A 23968-nucleotide genomic window follows, 5' to 3' on the forward strand; every position below is an offset into this window, starting at 1 on the left:
TGCTCAACATTGCTTTGATCCCCAGAAAATACTCACCACTTCATCTTACTTTAACATTATATTCATTTCCACCTATCACTTGTGACACCCAATCCCCTATGCTTCCCAGTACTACTTTTCTATTATCATGGAATCACTCTTCTTGCTATTAATCTATTCCGAACTTCCATCTAATATTTATCATAATTCAAAACATCCTTTGCCTCTCTCATACTGCTCTGTACTTTATCCATTCCTTTTGAGCCCTCTCCCTATCAGTACTTCTCAGAAAATCTTTTGCAGTACTTTCTACTCTATTTATCCACTCAGTCTCCCCTCACATGATACAGACTAATCTTAATCTAACTCTGTTATCATCTCTCCTGACAATGCTTCTAACCAATATGCTACAATTTAACAATAATCAACAAATGAACGTGGATAACACAGGATTTACCCTTAATTTTTCATGGTTTGATCTGTGGGTGAAGCCCAAGTGGTTAAACAAAGCCAAACATGGGAAAATCCTTTGTTACTCATACATAGGGGTGTATTATTGCTATTATACAATGACATTATTTAAGAAAAACATTCTTACATTTTTCTAAACAATGCCATTGTGCAAAAAGTCATTGGTGCTCTCCCACTGGCTTCTGGTAGTCTGTTGAAACCAAATGATCTACTGCCCATGCTCTATATGTATATGGGAATAGCTTCTGTCCCATCCAGTGTAGATTTTATGCAGAATGTCCAGTTATTTTATGCAACATGTCTAGTTATTTGTTTAATATTTTTGGACTGTTTTTTCATGAAATATGTGCTTTTCCTGGCTAATCATTGAGGACTGAAGTCGTTAAAATGCCAGATGATATATCTGTTGGAAGTTACGATAAAACTAATTGTAGAAGTGTTCCTGGCACAGAAAGCTGACTTTTTTAAACATACTGCTGCAAATTGCTCAAGAAAATTACTTTTTAAACAGTTCTGAGTTCTCTGCTTGCAGAGAGCAGAGAACGTAAGTTAATATACTTCTTCTTGTAAGGAATAGAGAAGATCCAGGAACATGTTCTACATGGACACCACAAAGCCCTATCACTATACCTAGTATTCTACAGACTGCTAAGCATCCTCTGACCCATTACTCAAGTCAGATGGCATCAGAAATGCTAGGTCTAGGGATCTAATCCTCTTCTGCAACATTAATAGAATGGTTTGGATGGACAGGTATATCTCACAGAGGATATCACTGCTGGGGAACAGTCTCCCCATCCACATAAAATGAAGTTTATCCTTGCCCATTTCAAGCACAACTTAGATCTATGGATTGGAAATAGAAAATGTATCCCAGGACTGCACCCTATACTGCTCCTGCTCTCACCCCTCATAACCTACTCTTTACTCTAGTACTTTTTCTCTTCTTTCACTCTAAACACCAGGTAGCATTACTTATGGGCTACCAGTATACTGCTCTCACCCCTCATAACCTACTCTTTACACTAGTACTTTTCTCTTCTGTCACTCAAAATCCCAGGTAGCATTACACATTGGCTACCAGCATACTAGCTAACTCTCTTCAAAAAAAAAAAAAAAAAATAGTGTTGCTCTTATAACCTGTGTTTTTAGCTCTCTCTACATGTTTAATTACATAAACTGTACAATGTTTAACCCCACGTAATGTATATGTATAACATCATCTTTGTGTAATCTGCATGTGGAGCTTTTCTCCCCAGGACTCCATTGAAAACAGGTACTTCGAGCCCAATGGACTATCCTGGTTAAACAAATGCAAATAAATAAAATAAATAAATAAATATACTACTAATGGACAGCTCCTAAATGCTTTATCCTATGCAATGGGTCCCCTCAAATTATCTATGGTGTGATCACAGTTATTCTCATTAGGTGTAATACATAATTATTGACCATAGGATAGGCAAGGCCAATCTATAACCAAATGGGATAGCTTATTTCAAACACCGAAAGGGAAATTAGCTAGGCTTAAAATGTCCTGCAAGGGTAGCTGGTCTAGTACTTACGTATGAATTTATAAGAGGAAGTATGGGAGTATATCTTTTGGATGCCATTATGGTGCGTATTAGAATAGAAAAACTGTCTGCACAGTGGCCAAACATTTCTGTTGGTATATACTCGATTTATAATGGGCACAGTGAATGGACTGTCCAATCAGAGTGCAAATTTTTGAATATGAATAAGCCTTACCATATATTTTTGTGCAATCAATCCACTAACTTCCTCTCTAGCTATTTCTCCCACATTGGTAAATATTACTCTTAATAACTCACATTTATAACACCATAACTCAAATCAGATCTGCCGCAACATATCACCTTACCACTACCATTTTACTTTCTCTGACCTCTTCAACTACAAAAACATTACGTCCTTACCACGAAGAATTACAATAAAACCTACGTTTAAATGCAAATTGCGCTACACCTTTATACACAATAATTCCATCAGGAAATTCAACAGTCACATTTACTGCAGTCCCAGCCCAACTAAACATCAATTCAGCAACCTGACTGCAAATGCTTTTTGACCTACTTCCCCAGCTACCTCCAAAACCAAACTCCTGCTCCTAAACATGTTAGAAGAATATGTAACAAAATCCAAGGCATTCAGTAAATCAAGTTACTTACTTCCAGGAGATACAAGTTACTACAGCAACTCGGTTAAAGAAAGATATATTAGATAAAAAAAGTCATTCCCCCTGGATGTAAAATACTGAATCTTGACCAGAAAAGCCAATATACTGGTGGTGTTACCATTATTTATAAACTTTAGTTAAAAAATAATCCCACTCCTCCTACATATCCCAAAATTTAACAATGTAGAATATCTCATATCACTCCTCAAAGTCAGCAATAGAAAGTTTCTATGTACCTCAGCTATAAATCGGTGGCACAGTGGTGCAGCAGTTAATGTTGCCACCTCACAGCAAGAGGTTCTCTGGTTTGATTCTTGGCTTTGGTGCCTTTTGTGCAGGGTCTGCATGTCCTCCCTACATTTGTTCATAAGTGTTAACTATGCCAACAACCACAAGAGCCTTTTTAAGCCTAACCATCCATCCTAAATATCTAACAAGTTCTGATACCCTTGATAAGTGTAAGCATGGGACTAGGAGTTGAACCATTTGCAGGCTGCCTGTGTCCATTAGCGACATAGGTACCAAACCAGGGATGAACTTCTGGTTTCCCATCCAATTGTCCAAGTTGCACTTGAATTGATTTAGGGGGGAACTCTCCTTCACATGGATTGGGAGCCTGTTCCATAGACAGGGTAGTCTCTAGTATACATAACTATCTCTCCAGCAGGTTCTATTTATATCACAGGCAGGGTTTAAATCTTTAGAGCGGGTAATTCTGGTGCTATTTGTTTTGTGGATATGCAGGAAGTCCATCAGAGTGGGGTCCAAAAATGCCCTGTATGCCAGGCATAGATCTCTCCTGAAAAGCCTGTAGGGGACAGAATACAGGGATAGGGCCTTGAGGCAGTTTGCAGAGGACATTATACTTCCGCCCTGGATTCTTTTATTGAGGAACCTCTGTGGATGTTCCAATTGCTGGATATGCCTGGTTAGGTACATACCAAAGGGGGCATTAAACTCAATTATAGGACTGACGAATGACAAATACAGTGGAACAATGAATTCCTTGGACTTAGATGCCATGCCTTTGTTTATAAGTTGCACAGCATAGAATGATTTCCTCACCACTGTAGACACATGATGGTCAAAGACTAGATTACTATCTATGTGTGTCCCTAAGTCCCTGACTACTGGGTCAACTCTAAGGGGCGTATTGTCAATATGATAGTTACCAGGGATGGATAACTTCCCAAAGGATACTATTATGCATTTCTTGGCATTTAGTTTTAGTCCATGGCTCTGACACCAGCTTTTTCTCTGTGTCAGCCCCTCCTGGAGAACATTTGTGTCAGTGGGGGATTCAATGACAGCTCCTGATCTGCATTAATTTGCAAATTTAGTGAGCCAGAGATAACTGACATTGGCCTTGACTTGTAAGAAGTAAATGCCAAAAAAGAGCGGTCCAAGGACTGATCCCTGAGGGACTCCACCTGTGACTGGCCTCTTGGTAGAGGTGGCCTCCCTAGTTCTATCTTCCTGGGTCTTGTCTGTGAGCCAGTTGGCTATCCGCCATCGACATATGGGTTTGTACCTAACCTCTTGAGTTTGTCAACAATGCCTGAGTGGGGTATTGTGTCAAATGCCTTGGCCAGGTCAAGGTAGGAAGTGTGAATGAGTTTGCCCTCATCCATTGCTTTGTTAACCTTCTCAAAGAAGTTCACCAGGTTGAGCAGGCATGATCTGCCTTTGACAAAACCAAACTGGGTTGGGTCCAGTGTCTGGACATTTACTATATCTCTATTGATCATCTCCATGATAATTCTTTCCAAGTCTTTACATATAAGACTAGAGAGACTTATGGGTCTGTAGTGTCCAGGGTCTGTAGATGGCCCACCTTTGTGCAGAGTGATGACTGTTGCCATTCTCCATTCATGAGGCACAAAGCCTGTTTGGAAACTACAGTTAAATAGTAATTCCAGAAGTCCTGATAGGTTATGTTTCATGCTATTTAGAAGGTGTCCTGTGATATTATCTGGGCCCATTGAGGCAGTGCTCTTGGTCTTAGAGAGAGCATTTAGGACCTATTACCTAGTGATAATAGGGGAAGTTATATCATGTGGGTTTCCCATGGGTACTCCAGTTTCCTCCCACATTCCAAAGACAAGCGTCTGGTGCGTTTCTCCCTGGTCAGCCACTGAAAATAGGATTTGTCCTAGTTGGACTTCCCCGGTCAACAAATGTTAAATAAATAAATATTCAACCTAGTATATATATATTCCTCCTCTACTGCATATCTCACCATATTCAACAAGGAACTATTATACTAGGTGACTTTGACATAGACATGCAGCTGATCAACAATGTCTCTTCATCAGAATCGATTAATTTATATGACTTTACACAGCTAATCATCTTCAGCACCAGAATCAGTAAAACGTTTGACATACACTCAACTTTAGATTGTAATCTTTCAAACAAATCAAACATAATTCAAACATTTGGATGTTTGTCAGATAAAATATGTGACCACTTTACCATGTATGCAATCAGAAACTACAGTATCCAATCCAAAAACATAATTTTCAACTGAATGCATAATACAACAAAATTTAACAAAAACACCTTTATCAATACTCCAAACCAGTATAACTGGAACATTTTAAAATCCATGCCCCTTGATGCTGCCTTCTCACATTTTAATGAAACTTTTATAAATATTCTTTACAGCACAGCCCCTCTACAAATAAAAAGACAAATCAAACCCTGCACCATGCCTAATTAAAGAAATGAAACCCATCATGCCTCTAAGAGACAAAACCTGGAAAGATTGGCATAAAAGTAGAACACAAAATGCATGTCATATAAATCCCAATAAAGACCACATTAAAATGGATAAACAAAACTAATCTACCAACCTTCCACATAAACACCAGCACTGAACAGACTAATACATGCTGGCCAAACCACCACACCCTGTACTTTTACTTCTAACACTACTGACTCAGTACCATCTCACTTCAACTCATTCTTTATAAAGACAGCACTATCTCTGACTAATAATAATAATAATAATAATAATAATAATAATAATAATAATAATAATTCATCTCCCATCTTGTACTAACCAACCACATTCATTGATTTTCCTCCTGATCTCCACCTCTACTGTAAGAAAACTTCCATTGAAACTAAAGCCAACATCTTCAGCTGCTGTCCAGCTTCTAACAGAATACCTAAAAATAGCAGCTGATGCTGTGGCTTTCCCTGTATCCATCTTGATAAACTCATCCATATCTATGCCCCATCTATTTGAAAAAAAAAATCCTATATAATACCCTTCCACAAAGGTGGCATGTCAACTGACTTTTCCAGCTATAGTTCTATTGTCATCCTATCCACTCCATCTAAAATACTAAAAAATGTATCCAATCTCAATTTATGTAACATATTAACTGTAAAAATCTTCTTCCCTAACTCAGCATGGGTTTAGACCTTACCTCAGTGCTACCGTTGTTCTTCTCAACTTCACCAATAACACAAACCAAGATAGAAATGAAGGCAATCTGGTATTTTCACTGTTCTTAGATTTATTGAAAGCATTTGACACCATATCTAATCAACATACTTTATGAACTTTCTTCCCGCTGTCTCACCCAGCCATCTGTCTTCATTGTTCTGTAACTATCTGGCTGCCACTTTGCAAGCAGCCAAATGAAAACAAAGTTGCTCCTGTTTCCTACCAGTCACTGTCAGTGTCCCACAAGGATCAGTAGTAGGTCCTCTCTTATTCAACATTTTTATAAACAAACTACATATTACCATCCACCTCACTAGCATAGTTAAATATGCTGATGACTCATATCTTATAGATGTAGCCTCCATCCCTAAGAACATTTAAGGACATCCCCAGAAATTCTTTCACTACCATGGAAACTTAGTTAAAAGTTGCAAATCTACTGCTAAATCCTAAAAAGAACACAATTTTTGGTCTTCAGTTCCAAATAATGCCAAAATTAAATAGAATTGTTCAAAATAACTCATCCAACAACAACAACAACAAAATTGAAACTGTAATCCAAACAAGCTTCTGGCACCCTCTATATATGAGGCCTACAAAATAGTCCTATTCTTCAGAATGGAAATGAATGCTGGCACTGCACAACAAACTAATTGGCACCTGACAGTCGTGCTCCCTAACATCTTGTATCTAGTGTGGCCGCCCCTGTTGTCCTGCCCTAGCTATGCCTCTGGCATGCATGCAGCGGTCTTGTTTTCCACATCCCCAGTGATGGTACGTTTTCAGTGGCGTGTCCATATACCTTTTACAATCACATCCACCTATGGACTGCAGATCTGGGGAAAATGTCTGTAGTAGTAGTAGTGGACATTATGAACAGGTTAAGTAGGAAATCCACACACTGCAGCAGTCCTTGTGGAACTATCCATCACAGCCACCATTATTTCTGTAGCTAATACACCTTCTCCTATGGTGGGGAAACCCACCCCAGGATGGAAGAGAGCATAATGTTGGATATGTAGCACCACCATTTCCACATCAACTTTCAGTGTTGTTGGCACTGTGGGGCATTATGAATATGGTGATCAAGGTGGTGCTCTTGCAGAGAACCCATGCACATCCTGCTGTTCGGATTCATAGAGCACTTCATCCTCTGTGCATGCAGTGGGTAGTACCTGTGACCTTCCCAGGAGATAGTGCCCTAAAGGATGGGGACATGTAAAGTCAGCATATACATCTCCTATGGGTACCCTAGGTTTGCCAGCCAGAATTGTGTGCAGTACTTTATCATCTGCTGAAGCTGCAACCATGCACAGCCATACCTCAGCACCACTCCCAATACCACCCAATCACAAGAAATGGAGACATCACAACTCCTCTCTGGCCAGTCTTCCTGGTTTCCACAATTAACCACCCATGTATACTACATACACACACACACACACACACACACACACACGCACGCACACACACACACACACACACACACACACACACACACACACACAAACACACACACACACACACATGCATGCACATTTATCACTGTAGTCCTCCACAGCTGTCCATATGATGACAACTGTACCATTCCCTCAGTATTGTGATACCTGGGTAGTCTATGCCTGATGCACAGTGTGGTGAGCCCATGCATGATATAGCATAGCTTAAGTGTAAGTCTGTAGGCATCATTTTTACTGTTCAGCATTATGCTTGTTCTGGCCCAGAATAAAAATCCAGACATTGCTTCTTTGCTAGTGCCAAAATGTACTGAGCCCATTTCCATCTGACATCATCATCCCCTGCAGCTGGCTATTCCATAGGTTCTTCATCAAGCACCTCCTTCACCTCTTTCTCTGGGACTTCCACCTCTTGAATGTCTTTGCTCTCCTGTTTGTATATCACCATGTTATGTTATATTGCATTCACTGCAAAGAATTTACTGTATTCTATGAGGTCATATTGCATTGCACCACCAGATACAGTCTACACAGTGGACATGGGCCTTCAGCAGTCCAAACACCTACTCAAAAATAACTTAAGTCTGTAACAGGCAGTACTGTACTTGTTCTGTGCCAAGGTCTGTGAGATTATAATGGGTATCATTAGCCATGGCTCTGGTTCATATACAGCATTAGCAATAAGATGGCCCTGTGGAAAATCATCCCACAGAAACTGCTGGAATGTTTTACATGTACCAGCTGTGGTACTTGTAAGCACTATCTGGATGGCCTTCTGACATACTGTATACTGTATCCTGCATATTGTATACCACCTGGAGGTTGATGGAGTGGAACCCCTTATGGTTGTTATGCCATTTTCCCTGCTTTCCATCTGGAGACTTTTGCTGAGATATGGTTGCAGTCACTGGTTCCCATTACCTCAGGGAACCAGGCCATATATCATAAAATGCCCATATTGTATTGCTTTTCTCCTCTATGATGAGTTGGAACCACACATGTTCATCCACATGCTATAGCATGTCATTGGGGGAACTGGTGGAGTTTGCTTCGTGCAGATGACTGGGAGACACCCACCATGCCCCTATTGGTTGATGAAAGGTTCCTGCAGCCAGATCAATCAATGTCATAGTACCTTAGTATCCACAGGGAGGAGCACTCTATGCATCTCATGGTCCTGCTTATGAGGACAACACATCTTAAACCACTCCTCCATTATGCATTTGTCCACATTGTAGCAGTACACTATTTCTGTGTGGTGTAGAGCAATGTATGTTAGGTGCAGATAGATGACATAGTGGCATCAGTGACGTATACCTCCATGATTACCAGCAGCAACAAAAGTCTCTTGCATACACATATTTACTAATGTTTTTACAGTCTATCTCTTGTAACTTGGAACTTTACTATGGCCAACAGTTCTGGCAATAATGTCATTCTGTGTGAAATGTATCTCCTCCATTTTTATTTCCCTTAATTTGCATCCCCATTGCCTTCATTTTAATAACTGCTCACTTCTGTTTCATTATACTGCCATTTGCATATTATGCAGGTCAAAGAATTTCTTGGCCATTCATTGTGTGACTTAATTTCCCAGAACTTGTGAGGGGATGCACTTCAGACAAAATCAGATACTGAGACATTATACCAGGGCATTTCTGAGATATTCTGTAAAATAAGGGATTGTTTTCACATAAGATATGGTTTGACTTTCAAGTATTATTGATCAGACTAAGATCTGTCAAATCACATTTTGTCAGGACCAACCAAAGAAAAATAAACCAAAAAAGTTCTTAACATACAGTCTAAACAAAACTCAAAATTATAAAATGACATCTAGAAAACTGTGATACACAATACCGACTTTTTCTGTTATGCTTACATTCTATTATGACATCACCAAATTGGTGAATAAGAAATTCAGAGGCATTCAAGATACCCCATTCCAAGTTACACCAAATATATCACAGGAACTGCAAAGAATGATGAAACTCAATGTCATATTCCAATGTCAACCACTAAATGAGGAAGAAAACGGTATTATACGATTTGTTGATCATGTGCGAAGATTTCTATCATCCTTCCACTCCCCTATGTAATCAGTCATGAACTGCCAGATGAATGAATGAGCACATTTGATTTCTGATGAATGCTTGTTAACTAACAATCACTTAAATCAATGAAGTGGACTTTAATAAAGATGATGAAGAAGTGTAGATGTAACAATGAGCTTGTTATAGATGCTAATAATATTCCAGATAAAATTAGTATAGCTTTCTGATTCCCATTAGGCACATTGTTTTTTTTTTCTGTACTATATTGTGCGAACAAAGACACAAATTCTGCTATATGATTAGCTAGATACACTATAATGTAAAGCTATACCTGCACCCATTTTGTAAATCTGCTTCACTGACTTTTTACACAAATAATTACTTTCAGTCTAGATAATGCAGTTAAAATTCTCTCACACATATCTATTTATCTATCTATATATAGCTATATCTATATCTAAAGGGATACTCTTTTAAAAATTCTAATGCGTTTGAATTTTAATACATAGAATATTTACCAAATGTGTTTATGTTAAGTCATACATACAATGTTTCTCAGGTGCTTCACTAATATTGATAGCTTATTGTCCACAAAAGAGATCAGCAACTGTACTTCTGGTTTCTTGTTTGTGTTCAAAACACCTAAAGAGAATAAAGTAAAATGTTAGAGCATATTCCCAAACAATGGACATGAACACTGTTACTGTTGCCTAAGGCTTGTCTGTACAACTTTCTTTTCTCTTAATTTGAAATGCTCACCATAACAACAGTGGAGCAATACAATGAGGCAATAAACAGTTGCATCACTTTTACTCTGGAGAGTTAACTTCACATTTAAACAGCAGCACTGGCTCAGAATGGAATTTTACTTCTTAAAAATAATGATTTATGAAGTTGAAGTAAGGGTATACTTAGGGTCAGATATAGCATTAAAATTACAGACTTCAGAGGTGAAATATCTGAAATTATTTCTCCCACAGGATACGTTCTGCAAAAACCACATGAGAAAATATTACACTCAGAGTGAGAAAATAATTTTTCCATTCAACATGTAGCTTTCCTTTAGAATGTTCATTGGAAGTATTTGGTGAACTGACTTAAGTAAATGATTCTCATCAGTTGTTTGGTTAGATTCATGTCTCTCAATCATTGGCATTGCTCAGATTGTATGGATCTCCTCAAAAATACTGATCATTTTGCCTCAAATTTTGGTTGATGACAGGGAAGGCAGTGGTAAGTATTGGTGAAGATCTGGTTAGTAGAAAAAGTGGTATAAAACATGTATGGATTAGAGTTTTGGAGACTTTGGATAATATGATTAGGACTAGTTATGGGAATTGATGAAGCAAAGTGTGGTGCTGTTAAGTAAATGGAATCATAGGCCAATATGCTGGTAGGAAAGATAAATATTATCCAAACTATAATTTTTATCTCTCTTCTATATTTGTTTAAGCATCTGTCCATTGAAAACATACAGTGAAAGTGTAAAGAAGATGTAGGTGTTTTGTCATAGGTGTTTCTGATGTGATAGAGGAAACAAGACAGTGAAAGGGAGGTTGTTGCTTAGTAGGAGATTTGAGGGATGATGGATGCTAGACTTTAGGTCATATGTTAAGGCACCATCTGCCTTGCAAGGCTTTTGGACATTGTAGAAGTAGGAAAAGGAAGAATCAAGTGGAAAGGCGGACAGGTGTAATTGAAAAGCAAAGAAAAGGAAAATTGTTGGGTGAAAGGGTATACACAATTTGCTTATTTTAAATATGTAGTACAACCTTCACATTAAGACAGAAGGGAAGACAGTGAACTGTAAATGGTGAGGAAAAATAATGATGGAATGCTAGAAGATAAAAGACAACATTAACAACTGAGGGAAATAAAAAGAAAGAATGCTGGTGACATAATGAGGAGGAAACTTTCGAAGGTTTGTTTACTTAGATAGTTTAGGCTCATATTTATCTGTGTGTGTGTGTGTGTGTGTGTGTGTGTGTGTGTGTGTGTGTGTGTGTGTGTGTGTGTGTGTGTGTATATATATATATATATATATATATATATATATATATATACCTTTATCTCTCTTAAGAGTATTACAATTGGTAATTGAAATAAAAGGGGTGGTAATAGAGTTACGTTGGATATTTAAACTGCGTGCACATATGCATCTGGGTTTAAATAACTTTGTGAGTATTAAACCAGTATTAGGAGCACGAGCACATAAATGAATGTAATTGAGTAGATCTTGAAAATATATAGATTCATATACACTTCCCCTTTTATGAAGTAAGGAAACTATTTATATATTATGATTCACATTTCTAATATATATCCAGCAAGGCTTTATCATGGTTTTCCCCATGTTCATGGTTTATTTGTAATATATTTGATATAATATATTCTATATTTTTTATATTTTTTTATCTGTAGATTTAGAGTTATTAAATAATGTTTTGATATGTGTCATGATGTAACAGAATGTTCTGCCATAAGCCTATATTCTAAATAGACAACTAATCAACTAAAGTTGTATCAAATTGAACTATAGGGTTTAATTGAATGAATGTTCTTAATGGTTTTTAATGTGCATGTGATGAGAGTAAATAAGATGATGGCACGCGAAAGCGCTCATCTTTGTGTTTAAACAATACATTTATTTTATGCTTATCGTTGTGGTCCTGTCCTGTCTGCTATACATTGTTGCTTTTTGTCTTGACTTGGACCTTTGGGCCATTGTATATACATTTTTATTCATTTTATATATATATATATATATATATATATATATATATATATATATATATACCTTTATCTCTCTATCTATATACATTTATATATCATAGCAGCTAACAAAACAGTGTTTTTATAGGGGACAAGCTTCTGTTAGCCTGTGTGGGGGCTGCAACTGCCCATCCATTGCTTCTTATTTATTCCAAATCCATGATCACTCAACCATCTTGGAAAGGGCATTTTCCTCAAACCTGGGTTTGCATGCCATATAGTGATTCCCGTTTGAATAGCACCAGTGCACATAACAGACATCTGTGATTTATGTGGGCCATTCAGATAACAAGATCAACTTGTGTATAGTACCCATAATTAACACAGTCATTGTTTATGAACTAGAATAGTTCTAGGTGTCATATTACACAGAATGAACTTCTGCAAACATACACTACGTGCATACTATCATTATGGATACCCTGAATCATCCATCCAACCATCCAACCATTGATTTTTTTTTTTACTTACCCACTATATTCTTTTTGCAAGGGCATGGAGATGCTGGAGTCTATCCTAGCAACCAGTGGATGTAATGAATTAAGCCTCATTGTGGACAGGATGCCAGTCTGTTTTATAGATATAAACTCACGCACGTGCACGCAGACACACACACACACACACACACACACACACACACACACACACACACACACACACACACACACACACACACACACACACACACACACACCTGTGAACGATGTGGATAAAATTAGAAGTTGGAAGGAAACTAATGCAGCCAGAGGAAACCCACATAGGTGCAGACAGAACATGCAAAATCTGCACAGATGGTAACTCATCTGAGAAATGCAGTGAGGAGACACTGCTGCTCACCGTGCCACTGTGGCAACTTACCCTGGATCAATTGATAATTGCTATTGCACAGTGTACTCATTGCATTTATCATCCATCAGACTCTGACAACTTCAAAATGAATAATTATTTGTTGTCCTTAATCTAATATGTATGACCCCCGATCTTAAGCCATGATCAATTGCGACCTTCTGCTCTGTCTTTAGAAATGCATATTTAAAGAAAATAACTTGTGAATTCCATATCCCCAAACTTTAAAATGGAGTACCTAGAAAAGTTAGAAGAAATAATTTCTTCAGCAAATTTAAAATTAAATCAAATACATTTTGCGGGCATAATAAGTTTAGATTATGCAAATGAAGCATAGACTCCTTGATGGCCTATTTTAGGCCATGAGTCTATAATTCCATTTAACAACTGAACCATTGGATTAGTCCTTGTTGGCAGCTACTACACTACCTTTTGACATAAAATCATAATCTAGATGTCCTTTAGAACTAAATGTCAAAATATATTATCAAGCAAATTTTATTAAAATGTCAAACATTTCAGAGATACAAACCATGAGTCATTAGTGACCACCAACGGGCATAAGTTATGGGTCATAAGACTGATAAACTGCTTAAATAAATACCTGCATAAGCAAAAATTAGTTTAAAAGGAGATAACATATAAATATGTTATGTGGAAGACGCCTCACTGTGTTCCCTAATTTAATATAACCAAATTTAATGTAGCATAACACTGAGACAGCTTAGCCCTTCCATCTTACATAGGTTGTCACTTAAAATGTCCATCAGTCTAATACATTGTTACAATATGCCTAGAAGACCACAAGAGAGTGTCAGGGTGTTAGATTGCATTGTGTCTGTTTTCAAAAGGCAAGTAAAATACTTCTTTTTAGAGTACATATTTTAATACATTTCCAGAATATATCTGCATTTTGCTGTCATTAAAACAGAGTTGAAATTAAATATGTTTTTCCATAAAATGGCCTTTTCTTTCCCTGAAAATTTGGTACAACCAAACAGCTCTGTACTGATAAACATATAATGGTCCAGCAAACTTCATTACTGAACTGGATGCAACTTTGTCAATGTATTATAACTGTTCTTAGGTGCAGCATATATCTGAAAGCATAACTATGATTCTTTGAAGCTTTCAGTAATAACTGTGAAAGAAAGGTGAAAAAATGCCTTCTCTCTTCATATGCAATTAAGAAAGGCTTCCCCTGTCATTTTTTGTCATAGTCAGCCAAGATGTATTATATTCAGTTCTTTTAAAGGGTGGGTCTATATCTTTCTCAGGGTTGAGAATGTAGTAGTAAACATGCACAATATACCTGACTGCATTAACCTTACATCAGAAAGAAAGAAAATGATAAAATTTCAGTAGCAAATTCCCACCTTATCTCCACCCTACTTTATGCCTCTCCAATATACACCAACCTAAGGCAATGCGATCTAAACAAGCTAGAGACCTGCTACAACAAAATCGTCAAATTTGCCACACGGGCATCCTACCATAGTCACCACTGTCTCTCACTTGCTGAACTGGGCTGGCTTGAACTCCCTCACCTCCTTCAATGGTATCAACTCACACTAACCCACAAACTAGTAAACCATCCACTAAAAGTCCCATCCCTCCAGAATCTACTCCAACCCTATCGCACCACCAGACCACTAAGTTCCAACAACAAAAGTCACTTACGGATCACTAAAGCCAATAACTCTGCTGGAGAAGCACTATTCTCCTGCACCATAGCCAAATTATGGAACTCCCTCCCACCCACAATTACCTCCGTACCATCATGCACCTACTTCAAAACTTTACTAAAAGTGCACCTAAAAACATGCTGGCTATACCCTTGCAACTCCCCCTCTAATATCACCCACTACCTTTCTTTCCACCCCACTAACTACCTTGATTATAGCAAGCTTGGATGCTCAAAAGCCTAACTACTTATTATACAGCAGGAACTTCTTATTGTAATAATTGTTAATGTCTGTTATATACTTTGCAGATGATAAAGATTCTAGTTGTCTACTGATGTACTATGTTCTTCATCTGTAACTATGTTTGTAATTGTTAATTGCTATGTTGACCAAATTGTTAATTGCTATGTAAATCCAATGAAACTACTGTCTGTATATTTTAACTGTGGAGCTTTTATCCCCGGGCCTCCGCTGAAAATGGACCTATGTCCAGTCGGACACTGGTCAACAAATGTAAATAAATAAATAATTAATAAAATAACAAATAAATGATATTCCCCAGAAAAGTAATGGCCCTGTCACTGGAAATATGCTTGCATTCGTCCACACATATAAAAGTGACAGACATTACATTAAGAATTTTGCAAGAGAATATTAAACATTTTATTAGACATAATATTATAAAGATGTACATCAGCCATAAGCCTCCCTAGCCATTAGGTTGCTCAATTTTCTGCCATTTGGTTTACAACAAATGACTCATTTGTGTGATGTTATTTTTAATCTGGTAGTCAGTACTGAGAATTAAGGCTAAGAGATGTTAGTCACCTCTTTTCTGTAGTCACAGGTTCAATTATCTTGGTATCCGTTTGACCTCTGTATGACTGAGTAAGTTATTTAACCAGATCATGATCTTGGGAACTTGGGAAATTGGGTTATTCTCTTCAATGTTCTCCTGAACCCAATACCAAACAACTACCTATGTATGTATGTATGAATTTGTAAGAATTACAGTTATATTTATTTTACTCAAAAAACACTTCAAAAATTATAGTAAAAAAAGGTCCCTATTCAAAAGCATGGTCTACATTAATGTAAGTTTATGTGCCTTAAATAGCATTCCAGGTGCTTCCATTACTCGTAAATGTTAATGAACTGCAGACTATGCAAAGTTACTCCTCTGCATACATGGAAGCTGCCAAAACATACTGATTATGTAAATGAAGGAAACCTGCTTATTCTGTGATTCATGGTTTCCGTAGCAATTGTGTATAGGCTGGCCATATGCCATTTTTTTGGAGAAGGTTCCCCTGCACGCTAGTGGGAGGAATGTGCAGTTAGAACTTGTCTGATTGAAGACTGCTGAAAAGGGCTCAGTTTTGAGCTTTTTTACTGTTTTATTGGGTAATTTGTTTAAATTAGTTTGCTCGTTTTCTATTGTTATATAAAAATGCACTTGATTCATCTGCATTTACTGTCTTTGTGTTTCTTCCTACTTTATTACTTTATTTTGCTTTTGCTGCTTGTTCATAACATTACTTAAAACTGCATTTATTCTGCTGCATTTATTCCTGCTTGTTAGTAGCCTGACTAAATTGTAACTGTTATTCTAAGCCTTTGCTTGAAGCACTTGGACTTCAGACCATTTGTTTTACATTAAGAAGGTTTGTGGTCTGCACTGTTGTAGGAGGAGAGGGTAGATTCTGCCCTTCTGAGCTGGGAGTTTCTGGTTAAAGGCTTATTGTGCCTGCTTATTTGAACTGTTTCTTTCTGAAATTGGTGTGCCTTGTTTACTGTAGCATAGACTAAATTCAGACCTGCTGAATCTAGCTTTGTTTGTATAACTTGAGCACTAATCCAGACCATCTTTTTTGGAGAAGGTTCTCCAGCCCCCTAGTGGCAGGAGTGTGCAGTTAGAACTTGTCTGATCAAAGACTGCTGGAACAGGGCTCAGATTTTAGGTTTTTATTGGTTAATTGGTAAATTTGTTTAAATCAGTTTGCTCATTTGCTACTTTCATATAAAAAATACACTTTATGCATCGCTGCTTAGCAAGGGTTAAACTATGCCCGGCACCATAAAGTCTGCTCTTCAAATTTTCCCTTAGAACTAGCCAGTTTTTTAGTTTTAGCACACAAATCTGTTTTACTGAGCTCAACACTTGTTCAGAGATCATTGTAAGTACTAAATAAGCTACAAATTACTACAGCACTCAACTTTCCTCACTTGTCTAGAGGAAAACAGTTTTTAGTACTTAATAAATAAGCACCTCTGCAGTAATGTCTAAGGGTCAGATCCCAGTATTTTCTTCTGTCTACCTGATGAATCTGGGCATCTTGGGGCAATGCAGCAATTGCCTCATATACACAGACAACTCTCTCCTCCTACCTCCCAACAGTACAACCTGTGAGAGATGCATTTTTATAGCCAAACTGGAAGCAAAGCTCTCTTCACCCAAGACTGGACTAGACAGTCAAGAGGAGAAGGTAAACACTTGCACCATACCACAATCATCACATAGTCCCTCAAAACCTACACCACCAAAACACACACATAGAAACGCAAAACACACACCTGCATTCATGGAAGCTCTCAATAAAAATCTGCTCAAGCAACAGAGACCTCCAAAGAAGAAATGCAAGCAACCTCCACCCCCCCCAACACAACCCAAATGACACATAGCCCACAAACTCAGTGTGTCATTCAACCACAGCCCATAAGGCATAACAATGTACCCAACATTCTAGTCATAGGTGACTCTATAGTCAGGCACACTGATGTTCCACTCACCAGGCTAAACAAGGAGAAAGTTACTGTCAGCTGCCTGTCAGATGCCAGGATCTGCCACATAATATACGCACTTAGGTCACTCCACAACAAATACAAATATGACTCTGTCATTGTCCATGTTAGTGTGAATGACCTGAGATGTACTTCCCTGGACTACATGAAAAGGGACATGGAAAAGCTCTCCGACCTTGTAACCTAGGCAGGTATGACCTTAGCCCTGAGTAGCATCCTGCCATCATCCAGAATGATACCACAGTACAAGGACAAAATGATTGACTTCAACAATTGGCTAAGCCTCTGGTGTCATTCTAAGGGGATCCAGTATCTGTCTGCCTGGGATGACATGATTGACAGACCATGATGCTTTGCCAGAGATGGCCTGCACCTGTCGCCCTTGGGATTCTGGATACTGGCTAAGGCTCTTGCCACCCCTATAGTGCCTTTTTTAGGCAAGGTTCAAATGACAAATGCACCACCATAACAGGTGCAAGCAAACAAAATCTAGAAGTCTAAACCTCAAAATGGATTCACTTGAGGCACTCCTTAAAATGGAGAATATTGACATCTGTGCAGTGACAGAGACCTGGTTCAAGGCTCCAGAGAGCACCCCTGCATTACCAGGCAATGATTCATACCACGCCTTTTGGCCACCTAACCTGGACCAAAACACTAAAGGTGGTGGTGTGTCCATATTCATTAAGGATATCCACACTTCCAGGCTAGCTGCTCAGCATAATGCATCCGAGATTATCCAAGTACAAATAACTCTGGGCAAGACTGCAATCCAAATTGTAATTTGCTACAGATCCCCCGCCATGCCCCAGGATTCCCACTCCTCATTTCTTGATACACTGGAAAAAATTAGGGTACAACCCAACACCCTAATAATGGACAACTTCAACTACCCCGCCATTAACTGGGAAAACTACTCATGTACCAACTCTTTTGCTCAACATTTTCTGGAATTCATAAATTCCAACACCTTGGGTCAACTTATCCACACCCACACCAGGGGCAGCAATATCCTAGACCTGGTAATTACCAACATAGGTGGCCAGTGTTCCACACCAGAGGTCAATTCCTCGTTGGTCAGATCTGACCACAAGCTAATCACCCTAGACATCCACAACCCTAACCCCCCCCCCCCCCCCCATTAGGGAAACCACTGTAAAAAATGTCTCCAAAGCCAACTTCACCCTTCTTAAGACAGAAGTGGCAAACTTCACATCACCCATGCAGATGGACAATAGAGGTACGACTGCTGAATCCTACACAAATGCACTTTATAAGCACTTACACTAGTGCATAGATCATGCTATCCCTAACAGAACCAAGATGCTATCCTCAAAAAAAGGAAGCCAATCTGGTGGTCCCCTGCCATAAACAAACTCTACATCAGAAGAAAGAAACTGTTACAAAAAAGAGTAAAATCCTATGATAGGTGGAACTCCCTGGTCAACCTCAGTAAGAAGCTGAGATCCCTCATAAAATCCTCCAAAGCTATTTATGAAAACAAAATCACCACTGATTCTAAAGACAACCACAAAGCATTCTATAGCTATGTCAAGAATCTCAATGGCAACACTCAGATCTGCTCTGAGTTACAGCACAATGTCACTAAATATACAGAACCAATTGATATTGCCAACATCCTGGCAGATAGGTTCATTGCTAACTTTACCCCCCTCACCCCCTAAAAGGCTCATCTCTATACCGGAAGAATGCAAACTTCCTGTAATCACAGCTGCACAGGTAAAAACCACTCTCTCCAAAGCCAAGAACATAGTATTCATGGGACCTGACAACATCCCAGGCTGTGTACTACATGAACTGCAGAATGAACTGGCACCCCCACCTAAGCACCATGTTCAGTCATAGCCTCACCTCAGGCTTTGTGCCTACTGAATGGCACACAGTGACGGTTATCCCCCTCCACAAAGGAGGAGCCACCACAGATCCCTGGAACTACTTAGCCTAATGAGCCTGGTCTGCAAGGCCATGGAACTTATCATCATGGAACTTATAAACAAAGACACTGATAATCTCCAAACTCTGGACCCCACTCAGTTCGGGATTGTAAAAGGCAGATCATGTCTCCTAAACCTGAAAGACTTCTTTGAAGAAGTTACCAAAGACATAGATGAGGGTAAGGTGGTTCACACAGCCTATCTAAATCTTGCCAAGGTTTTTCACACCATCCCCCACTCTAGAATTATAGATAAACTCACTAAACTAGGTATAAATCCCTATGTCACAAGATGGGTTACCAACTGACTCACTGACAGAACCCACACTGTGAAAGTAGCAGACTCCAAATCTAACTTCAGACCAGTGACAAGTGGACTACCACAGGGTTCAGTCCTGGGTCCTCTCCTGTTTGGTATCTACTTTTCTGAAGTACAGATTAATGCAGAAGGTCTTTGGCTAACAAAGTTTGCAGATGACTGTAAACTAAGAGCCATAATTGAAACTCCAAACGATGTGGACATCCTACAAAAGGGCCTCACTGAGATAGATGCCTATTATCAAAGCCATGGCCTCAAGTTCAATGCCAAAAAGTGCATTGTCATCCCCTTTGGTAAAAAATCTGTACCCATGAGCTACCACATAGGTGGTAGTCTACTTAACACCGAAAGTGTGATAAGAAACCTTGGGACACAGGTGGACAGTAGTCTCTCCTTTGATAATCACATCGCCACAGTAGTCAGGTAATCCTTCTATGTGGCAAACCTCATCATAAAAGGTTACTCATCCAGGAAAAAAGAGGTCATTGTTCCCCTCTACTCGTCACTCATTAGACCCATTATAGAGTACAACACCCCTTTTGGTATGTACCTCACAAGACATCTACAACAACTGGAAAGGCCACAAAATCCCTCACAAAGAGGATTATCAGCCTCAAACAGATGCCCTATGCAGACTGTCTCAAACATCTCCAGCTTTACTCCATCACATATCATCTACTCAGAGGTGATCTCTGCCTAACATACAAAGCTATGTCAAACCCAGAGCTGTTGGATATGCTCCACTTAAAGAAATCCCAATCCCTCCGAGCTACACACTCTAGGGACCTAAACCTTGTCACCACAATAAACAGAACATGCTGGAGGGATAGATTCCTGTCCCAGAGACTTCCCATACTCTGGAACAAACTATCTTTCTATACCAAACGAAGCTTCTCATTAGTACTCTTCAAGAAAAATCTTGATGATTGGATGGGAAATAGGAGATTCACCCTGGGGATCACCACTGTGGCTCTGCTCCATGGGGGCACAGGAAAATAATTTTCTTGGGTGCCAGGGTACATTTTTGGCTAGGATTATATAGGCCCTAGGGCTAATAGCCTAGTACCTACCTATGAACCTATTATAAAATGTAGCAAGAACCTTGTATCAAAGATAGCATTACCTTGGTAAGCATCACAATCTTCTTCATCTGGGATGTCTTGCAATGCATTTTTTCACAGAGCAGCAAGATCACAGTACATTTTTAAAAATATTAATAAAATGACATGTCTCTATGGTAGCAAAAATCCATCACATCCATGAACTAAGTGGTGAAGGCTAAACTTTTATCCCAACCATAAAAAATCCCTTTCCTCGGCATTGGTGTTTCAGTGATTCAATTAATGGGATCACTCACTGAGTAGAATTCTCACACTGAGATAGTATGTCACAACATTCAAGATATATAATGCATTCTACCATATAGTCATGGCAAAGGGAAAAACTTTTATGAATTTGTCCCAAGTGCATGACTCTTCCTCTGCAGTAGTACACAGTTTATAGACAGGCAATGTCTTTTTGCCTGTGGTGATATCCATGTTTATGAATACGAACAAACATAAACATTTTGTGCATAGTTACTGTGGTGTCCCCAATCTGGGAAAGTTATCAAGGAGCCTAAATTGTAACCACTCACACTGGAGATGGACATTCACTTGGAATACAAATGGATGCACTCAGCATTTCTAGATGCAGACCTCTCTGCATCAAGCACAATTTCCCTTAAGCGCACACAGGGGATACAGTCATCCCAATGGTCTGGATTTCTCTATCTCCCTCCAAGTCCCCAGTAAGACCTCCACTGGTACAGCTGTAGTGTTAGGTCCTCAGATAAGTGTCCAAGCCAAGTTCTCCAGCACCCTCTCTGTAAAACCAGTCCTTCATGTCCCTGCCCCAAGTAGCTGACACACATACACAGACTCTGTAAGATTTAATTTGCACACACACACACACACACACACACACACACACACACACACACACACACACACACACACACACACTTGAAAAAGGCTGGCACAGATTACCCGCTCTACCAACATTACCCAGACTATAAGGTACATTCACTGCCACCAATCAGTTACTATATACTTTAATAAAATGAATACTAATGCAAATGCTAATGTTGACCAAAGAGCAAGGCATTCAGGAGTGGCCAGATTTATCACCAAATAAATAGCAAATACTCTCAAAGCTTAAGTATTCTCTAAAAAGGACCAGCCACAATGAAAAGTTTAAATATATTTAATAATAAATAATAAAAGGACATGAAAATACTAAATATATTAATTACAATAAACACCAGAGTTTCACTCACAGGAGATATTAAAATAACACCAATGGAAAGTTTCACACAGTTATAGAACACAGTACTTCTAATCTCACTATATTGTCCTGACTAATCTAAAAGAATTACTGTTCCCTACTGCAAGGCAAGATGCTGTGGGTGAGTGGTCCTTGTTGTCAGATCCAAGACAGAATACTGAGACTTCAGTCTCTTCTAATATTAAAACATTATTTCTGTATAGAATGACATCACATACATCAGGTCATCTGATTCTGTTTCCCACACTATCCCCCATCATTAGAAGCTACCAGGGTTTAGCTACAATATACACAGATAGAGCTTTGCTCAGATGTGGTGCAGCTGCTGGAAGTCATACAACCATAATACAATTTCACTCTTCCTATAGGAGCTGCAACCTATTCTCTAGCACAGACATTGCTTATCTGGCTGCCTTCAAAACTGTGTGATAACAGCTTTATGGCTTAATGTATAAAGGTATTTAATTTCAAGAATATTTTGTAAAGTCAGGTGGACTAAGATTAACCTCTTCACTTTCAGGATATGCTGTTACAATGTATACATTTAAACCGTTGCAATAATGCATGTACATCTCTTTTCCTTCCAGCAGCGTACATTGTTGATACATTTTAACACAAGCAAACCTCACAAATACATTTTCAGCACATACATCTGTACAAATCAGTTTGATATACAAATGACATATAATTATTTAGAAAATTCCAGCTAGCTGTGCTGGCATATGTTACAAATCCAGTACCCTATTTCTCTTGGCATGGCTGGCAGTACCTCCTATTGTCATATCTCTCCCCACTTTGAAGGCTCAAGCTAGTTTTTGAAATGCCCCTTGAGAAAAGTTGCTTGAGAGGAATAAGCCCATCTGGGAATATAATTTTCCATAGCCTGTCTTGAGATCCCATCTGCATTGGTATTGGTAACCCCACTACGGTGTTGGGCTGTCATATCATATGCCTGCAACCCTTGGGTTCACCTTAGTAACTTGGTATTTTGCTGGCTGGCTCGATGTAGCCATGTTAAGGGACTGTAGTCAGTAACTACAGTGAATTTCCTTCTATATAGATAGGGTTGAAGTTTCTGCAGTGCCCATACTATGGCTAAACATTCTTTTTCTACTGCTGCATATCATTCCTCCCTAGGTTGGAGTCTACAACTGAGATATATGACTGGGTACTCATCTCCCTCTATGGAAACCTGGCTGAGTACAGCCCCCACCCCATGGCTCGAACATCCACCTGCACAATAAATTATTTGCTGTAATCTGGACTGGCTAACACAGGGAGTCCTCCCAAAGCCTCTTTATGCTTTGGGAATGCATGCTCACAGGCTGGGGTCCACACTTTGTCTGGTCTTCTTTTCCTTGTCAGGTCTGTGAGGACAGCAGCTATTGTACTATAATTAGGAACAAACTTTCTGTAGTACCCTTCTGGCTTGAGCACTTCTGTCATACTAAAACTTTTTCTGCAGTTGGGCTCCTACAAGGTTCTCCTGAACCAAGCCCATGAGCTCCCTGAGCCTTGTCCTGAGGTTTAGGACATAAACCACAGTAGTCTTCTTGTAGGATTCACACTCACCCTTCCACTCATCATGAATCAAATCTAAAGGTCCCCTCACCCTATGTCCATACAGCAAATCAAAAGATGAGAAACCTG

The 23968-nt window shown here is 38.9% G+C and overlaps 1 protein-coding gene across 1 annotated transcript in view; it reads right to left on the bottom strand.

Moving 5' to 3' along the window:
• The window catches only part of PIK3C2G (phosphatidylinositol-4-phosphate 3-kinase catalytic subunit type 2 gamma), a 1120359-nt gene that overhangs the window by 94784 nt on the left and 1001607 nt on the right, over positions 1 to 23968 (bottom strand). Inside the window, exon 20 of the mRNA XM_044087254.1 lies at positions 10163 to 10257. Coding sequence (XP_043943189.1) covers positions 10163 to 10257 — 95 coding nt within the window. The remainder of the gene's footprint in view (positions 1 to 10162; positions 10258 to 23968) is intronic.

This window comes from Protopterus annectens, chromosome 11.part0 (assembly GCF_019279795.1).
Source record: "Protopterus annectens isolate FY-2018-M chromosome 11.part0, PAN1.0, whole genome shotgun sequence".
Classification (NCBI taxonomy): Eukaryota; Metazoa; Chordata; order Ceratodontiformes; family Protopteridae; genus Protopterus; species Protopterus annectens.